Genomic DNA, 7,906 nt, shown 5'->3' with positions numbered 1-7,906 from the left:
CATTGGGAGAATTGTTTTAACTCTCTCTTTGAGCGTTTGGACTTCTGAGGATAAGATGGAAACGTGGACAAGAGAGTATGATTGTTATGTCTAATTCTGCTTCCATAAAACCATCCTCTTCGATCAAGCTTCATCCTTATAAGATTTTAGCTGTAACTCTAATTCATTTTGTGATGTTAAGAATGCTTACGAGTGGAAGTTTATGCAGAATAATTGAGTGTAGGCAGCTATTTCGCAAATAGGCATCATTACGTCTTTTGAATGACAGTTAATATATCCTACCGAAAACGAAGGACTGCTCGCGTCAACGTATAGATAAAGCCAATCGGTGGCGGAGGGCGGTCCTTCCGGAGCTAGAAAATTCTCCAGCAGCGGGGACAGGGCTTTTTTTGAATTTAACGAAATCAAAATGGATTCTTGGTATTCAGGTAAATAGTGAAGCCTTTTGATTTAACTTTTCTACGGTATTCCAGTTTTGTTTTGAGCCGATCCTTTCTTAAATTGTGATTTTAAAAATGCGATTGTTTGACGGTAGGAGAGGGGTGGGATGATTAAATAATTGTCCTTAATTTCCGCCTTGGTCGCGTCATTTTAACGTGAAACCAACCTAACGTGTTGGGTGGTTGATGTCCCGCCCAATCAGTCGTGATTGGCTTTGGGATTGTAGGCTACTAGAATGCTGATACCGAATTGGTTAATTAACGTGTCACTCAAACCATTGCGTTAGGTTTACAGGAACTTGTCGTTTTGTTTGAAACGGAATGTTTAGTAGTTTAGAAATCTATTAGAATAACTGTTTAATTTCCAAGCATTACAGACGTTCTATTGTGAATTAAATCGGTTTTGATCAATCTTCATGTGAATGGTTTACATATTGACAGTAAAATCGTTTATTTTCCGTGGCGGTTTGGGATATTTTGCAGCATCTTGTTTTGAGAGGGGAGTACGACTACTCGATCCACGTACACATTTTAAAGGGTGCATATTGTGATTCCCGGGATGAAGATTTCTAGAGAAAAAAAATTCACGACGCTACAAAATGGCGGCACCTAATCAGCGTGGATTTTCGGGTCGCGCGCCCTCCCGCCGTGTCCGCGCGTGTCCCTGGGATTGACGTGCGCGTGGACGTAAATCACTTCCACTCCTGTGCTGGGGTCCCGCTTGACCCTGGGATTCCCTGAAAAGTGCAAGTTCGATTTCATCAGCAAGAAGGTGTAAGTGGATTGTATTTGCACATTCTCTTGCACGATGCTCCCCATCCATTGTTACAACGAAGAAGAAGCGTGGTTAGATCCAAGGTTGAATCTAACTATGCCACAGTTAACCTGCCGGAATAACTTGACGGGTCGAACAACATCTGCTAAGGAAAGGAATTGTCAGTCTTTCAGGTGAAAACCCTGAAACGTCGAGAATTTATTTTCTTCTACAGGTGCTGTTCACCTGTTGTGTTTTAACGGTAGAGTTTTATGGTTCCAGATTTCAGCATCTGCATTCTTCTCCGCCTCCATGCCCCTACTGAGTGGTGCTAAATCCATGGGGTTGCAATATTTCTCCTTTGTGATGTACCCAATGATAATGGTAGCTGAGTGAGATGCGACCACTTCCACAGAATGAGCCATTGGCCAGTAAATCATCTCGGACCCATCTGCTCGTTCTTGTAGCTTTGGGCATCTGCAGTCAGGTTCTCTCAAAGGATTTTGGAGTGAAATTTGTGATTTTGGCGAAAGCTTTGAGCAATATGTCAACAGGGATGCATGGATAGTGTTGAAAAGTAAGGGCGATTTGCAATTGTTCAGCGTCCCAAACCAGGGGTCGGAGAGGGGAGCTGAGAGAGAGGTATTTAGTGTAGGGATTTGAAGGGGAATACAGTAAGTCTGGAATTGAGGAGAAGTTAGGAAGACATTGCAATGTTAAAATAGAAAATGTCCAGATTTCTCATCAGTAATACCATGCAAAGTTGTAGAAAATAGGTGGCAAGTCTTCCCTGTTTGTGTACATAATGTGCTTTGCAGTAAAGTCCAACATGTTATTTGCTTTATATCTGTCTCTGTATCTATACTAACTTGTTTTGTTAAAATATATTCAGATCCCTGTGCTGCCTCCAATTTAAACAGTATTCTGGTTGTTTGACTTTTCTTACTAAAATTAATCACCTCGTACCTTGTATTCCATAATTTGTCAAATTTTGACTGCCCCTATGTCCTCCTTGCATTCCTTAAGTAGTATCCCTTTAGGGAGTAGTTACTGAAGTAACACAAGAACGCTACTGTTCTTTACAATTCTTTTCTAGGATCTTTCTGATGAAGCTAATGAAGCAGATGAGGCTTAAATTTAAATATCTCATCCCTGATAATCCCTGTTCTCCATCTTCCTCTGGTGCTCCCCCCCCCCCCCCACTTTCTTTCTCCTGAGGCCTCCCGTCCCATGATGCTTTCCCTTCTCCAGCTCTGTATCACTTTCGCCAATCACCTTTCCAGCTCTTGGCTTCACCCCACCCCCTCCGGTCTTCTCTTATCATTTTGCATTTCCCCCTCCCCCCACTGCTTTCAAATCTCTTACTATCTTTCCTTTCAGTTAGTCCTGACTAAGGGTCTCGGCCCGAAACGTCGACAGTACTTCTCCCTATAGATGCTGCCTAGCCTTCTGTGTTCTACCAGCATTTTGTGTGTGTTGTTGTTTGAATTTCCAGCATCTGCAGATTTCCTCATGTTTGCCTGATAATACAATTCTTATTTGGTACGACATGGTACAAATATGTTTGTGGTGTTATTATAATGAGATTAATTGCTGTTTGGTAATTGATTTCTAATCAGGAAGTATTTATATGCCACAGTTATAGACCTTACAACTCACAACATGCCCTTTGGCCCATCTGGTCAGTGCTGAGCTGGTCTTAGCTTCGTCCCATATACCTACAACCAGTCCATAACCCTCCATATGTCTCACATCCATGTACTTAACCAATGTTTTTTCTGAATGTGTCAGTTTTAGCTGTTTACATACACTTCTCAATCTTAAGAAAAACTAAGGAGTAGATACAGCTAATTGGTGCTTTTAAGGAACAGTCCAGGGTCTATGAACATAAAATTTAAATTCCATTTAAAAAAAAATAAAAATCCATGTTGGGCTGTGTCAAGTTGTCTTGCAATTTGGGCTACCAGTGAAGAAGGCTAGCTGCTGCTTGTAAGATGTTGAAACCAGAGTTTGACAGTGCATCTGATCTCAATGGCATGGGATTACAAAATAAGAACATAGGAGTAGGCCATCTGGCCTGTTGAGCCTGGGCATGAATCTGCCTTTTCCCCATAACCCTTAATTCCGCTACTATGTAAAAATCTATTCAACCTTGTCTTAAATATATTTACCGAGGTAGCTTCCACTGCTTCATTGGGCAGAGAATCCCACAGATTCACTACTCTGTGGGAAAAGCAGTTCCTCCTCATCTCCATCCTAAATCTACTTCCACAAATCTTGAGGTGATGTTCCCCCAATTCTAGTCTCACCTACCAGTGAATACAACTTTCCTGCCTTTATCTTATTTCTTTCATGACTTTATGTTTCTGTAAGATCTCCTCTCATTTTTGTATTCTTATTTTTCATAAAATGTTACAAAAATGCCTTGTTCGTGTTGCTCTTTTTATGTTATTGATTTTAAGCTGAGTTGTCCTTTTAATTTGTAGCGTTAAAATAAATATATGATAAAATATCCTGTCTGTCATGAATCTTCATTTCAATTAAGAGGATGTACAAGATTTGCATACCATTAGATGAGTTTTTGGTTAAAACCTAGATATGTTTAATTTTAAAATGTGAGTTCTAAGTATTGAATGTAATATTCTTCAGTGGTCACTGTGGAATGTTACACTTGAATAGAATAGACCTGGCAGCTTTCCTTTAGAGCTTTATCCAGCAGGTGTCGTTCCATCAGTGGAGTGAAATATTGAAAGGCAGCACCTAAGCAAGATGTATTTGAATGCTATATAGATTTTTGAAACTTTTTAAAGTATAAGCAAAAAACTTTTTGAATGCCTGATAATAAATATGATGTTCTCAGTTTTTGCTGTTCTAATCTCAACCTATGAGTGGACTATGATGTTGAGACTGCAGATTTTGGTTTCCTTTTTATTTGTTTTGATTTAGAATAGGCACTTTTGGCCCTTTGAGCTGTGCTGCCCAGTAACCCCAGACAACCATGATATAAGCCCAGCCTAATCAAGGACAATTTTATAATCACCAATTAACATACCTGGTACTTCATTGGACTGTGGGAGGAAAGTGAAGCACCTGGAGAAAACCCACACAATCCCACAGGCAGGATGTACAGCGACTCTTAACAAAGGACGTTGGGATTGAGCTCCAAACTCGGAACCCCAAGCTGTAATAGCTTTGTGCTAATTGGTACACTACTTTAATGCCCATTTTGGTCATCTTCACTGGTTTTCTGAAGTCCAGACAAGCGAGTTAAAATTTCTGTAATTTGTTCTTGTGTGTTCCTAATCTTGTTTTCATGATAAACAATGAAGACAATTTGATGTGTTGCCTGTGGCTACTTTTGGAAAACAGTTTAAAGATTCCATTTTTCAACAGTGCTAGGACAGGCAAGTCTGCTATGTCTTGAATTATAGACCTGGCTTCAACACTTTGCTGAGAGGATGATGACCAGAGGATACTTTATTGTGCACTGTTCATTACAGATCCAAAGAATTTCAATGTCTTGACTGTGCTTTCCTGCTAACATTGTGAACCGCCCCCCCCCCCCCCCAAATTGCCTGATGAGCCTATGATCTCAGTTTCTGAAGCTGGCATACAGGGTACCTGACCATGTACTAAAGACCTGTGATGACCAACTGGCTGATGTGTTCACTGAGATCTTTATTTCTCACTTTGGCAGTGTGTGGTACCCACCTGCTTCAAGCAGGGTTCAATTATACCGGTGCCCAGGAAGTGTGTGGTGACCTGTCCCTATGACTATTGCCTAGTTGTACTTATATTCACAGTGATGAAGTGTTTTGAGAGGTTGGTGATGAAACATCTCAGCTCCTGCCTGAGAGGCAACGTGGATCTGTTCCAATTTGCTTACAGGTATACAGCAGATGCCATATCTTTGGCTATTCACTCAACCTTGAACAGTAATGATGCATACATCAGGATGCTCTTTATCGACTACAACTCAGCATTCAATGCCATCATCCTTTCAAAACTGATCAATAAGCTCCAAGACCTTGGCCTTGTGTGATTGGATCTTGGATTTCCTTACTTGTAGACTCCAGTCAGTAAGGGATCCTCCACAATCTCCATCAGCAAAGGTGCACCACAAGACTGTGTGCTTAGACCCCTTGCTCTACTTGCTTTCCATCTTTGACTGTATGGTTAAGCACAGGTCTAGTTTCATATTCAAGCTTGCTGATGACACCACTCTTGTGGGCCCTAATCAAAAGTTGTGATGAATCAGCATACAGGAGGGATTTTGACAATTTGGTTCAGTGGTGTCATACAACAACCTCTCACTCAGTGCCAGCAAAACCAAGATTATAGATTTCAGGAGAGGGAAGCCAGAGGTCCACAAGCCGGTCCACGAGCCAGACCTCGTAGGAGGATCAGAGGTGGAGAGGGTTAGCAACTTTAAATTCCTAAGTGTTACTATTTCACAGGACCCGTCCTGGACCCAGCACATAAGTGTAATTTGGAAGAGAATCTGCCAGTGCCTCTACATCTTTAGTGTTTGCCAACATTCGGCATGACATCTAAAACTTTGGCAAATTTCTGTTGGATATGTAGTGGAGAGTATATTGACTGGCTGCATCACTGATGCTTTCAAATGAAAAATCATACAAACGATAGTGGATTTGGCCCAGTACCTCGTAAGTAAAGCCCTCCCAACCATTGAGTACAATTACATAAAATCCAGTTGCAGGAAAGTAGCATTCATCATTAGAGATCCCTACCACCAAGCTCATGCTCTCTTCTCGCTGCTGTTGTCGGGTAGGAGGTACAAGAGCCTCAGGACTCGACCACCAGATTTAAGAACAATTACTACCCCTCATTTGCCCCATCAGTGTAATGCTCCCACAACCAATGATCTCACTTTAAGGATTCTTTATTCCATTATTTCATGTTCTAATTATTGCTATTTATTTGCATTTGCACAGTTTGTTGTCTTCTGCACTCTGGTTGATCATTCATTGATCCTGTTATATTTAACTATTCTATAGATTTGCTGAGTATGTCCACAAGAAAATGAATCTCAGGGTTTTATATGGTGACGTATATGTACTTTATAATAAATTTACTTTGAACTTTAAACTCCTTTGAATAATTTCAATTTGAGATCTTTTCCATTTTCCTTAACTGTGACTGCTCTTAGTTGTGCAGGCATGAAATCCGAGATCGTCAGCACCATCTATGGAGGGGAAAAAACATTTACTGTCTCAGTCCAAAATGTTGACTGTTTATTCCACTCCGTAGACATTGCTGATCTTTGTTCCTGCAGCATTCTGTGTGCGTTGCTCTGGATTTCCAGCATTTGCAGAAACTTGTGTTCACTTTTCATTGACTTCACTTTCAATCATGACTGGTTCATTTCTTAATCTCCTTACATATCAACCAGACCAAGGATACTCACCTTTCACCTTAGCAGCCTGTATCTACATTTGATCTGTTATTCACCATAACTTGCGCAAGAGATTTCACCATCAGACATAACTTTCCCTTCATTTTTGCATTCCATAGAGATTATTCTCTCTGTGACTCCCTGATTTATTTTTTCCATATTGTGCATTTCCCAATTCTCAGGTCACCTTGAGAGGTATGCCATTGGCCCCTTTACCTCTGCACTTCCCACCAACTAGAGACCCAAACAGTTCTACAAGTGAAGCAAAATGCAGTTGCATTTTTTAGTTTGATGTATTCCATTTACACTCATAATATCCCTCAGTATTGCTAGGATTGACAAACTAGGAGTGAGAGGCTGTTTCTTTTGCTCAACATCTAGAATGAAGGAGGGATTTCAAGAATTGATTACTTAAGTTTGGGAGGAAACCAAATCTCTTCTAATGTTTATAAAGCTTTGGATGTTCCTGCTGTAGTAGATGCTGTTTTATTGACTATATTGAATGTTGCGATTGGTAGTTTGGATACTTTGGGAATTAGAGCACAGTTTAGGAAATCCTAGTGGACTTGACTGGTTTGCTTGTGTCCGTTTCATAATTTAAGATTGTCCTGGATCCCTTTTAACTAGGGATATTGCAGTAATTGAGGCAGTGTATAGTTGAAAATAGAGCTGGAATGGAATCCAAGACAATCTTGAATTAACTTTATGAACTAATATGCATAATAGCTTACACACAGTATTGAAACATTGTAATATTGACTTGCTCATTAAATGTTACTGGCTGTATTTTATTGTAGGTTATGGAACTGAGGATTCTTGGAATACTGGAGCCACCAATTCACAAGGTAAGATAAATGAATCTTGTAGGTCTTAAAATAGCTATCCTATGTTTATACTTTTGATTTCCAGTTGTATCATGAATGCACATTGTATTGTAAAGTTCTTCTATTAACTTTGAATTACATGAATATTCAATATACCTAATATGTTTTGCACATAGTAGTTTCAAATTAATTTAAGCTACAGATGATAGTTGTACATTAATGTATCAACACACTTTGTTATTGTGGGAGAGCAGATTTCTATACAAATATTTAAGAAGACCTACCATGCTTGCTTATACAGTTCTATTTGCATTGATCTAGGGATACAGTCAAAATACATTGAATATATTGATCTTGAGTTGCATACTGTACTGTAGTCAAGTTCACAGCTGATACAACTTCTGTAAAGCTTTTTTTTATACTATGGACCCTTACCTTTAACTGAGGGGTCCGTGGACCCCAGGTTGAGGTC

The 7,906-nt window shown here is 39.9% G+C and overlaps 1 protein-coding gene across 2 annotated transcripts in view; it reads left to right on the top strand.

The window, feature by feature from the left end:
* The first annotated feature begins 320 nt into the window (after nucleotides 1–320).
* Nucleotides 321–7,906, top strand: part of LOC132406389 (A-kinase anchor protein 8-like) — a 50,103-nt gene continuing 42,517 nt past the window's right edge. For both annotated transcript variants that reach the window (XM_059991996.1, XM_059991995.1), the window contains exons 1-2: nucleotides 321–428; nucleotides 7,408–7,455. In XM_059991996.1, coding sequence (XP_059847979.1) covers nucleotides 410–428; nucleotides 7,408–7,455 — 67 coding nt within the window. In that variant the 5' untranslated portion in view covers nucleotides 321–409. The remainder of the gene's footprint in view (nucleotides 429–7,407; nucleotides 7,456–7,906) is intronic.

The sequence above is a fragment of the Hypanus sabinus genome, chromosome 16 (genome assembly GCF_030144855.1).
Source record: "Hypanus sabinus isolate sHypSab1 chromosome 16, sHypSab1.hap1, whole genome shotgun sequence".
NCBI classification, from domain to species: Eukaryota; Metazoa; Chordata; class Chondrichthyes; order Myliobatiformes; family Dasyatidae; genus Hypanus; species Hypanus sabinus.
This window is presented reverse-complemented; position numbering and strand designations above follow the sequence as displayed.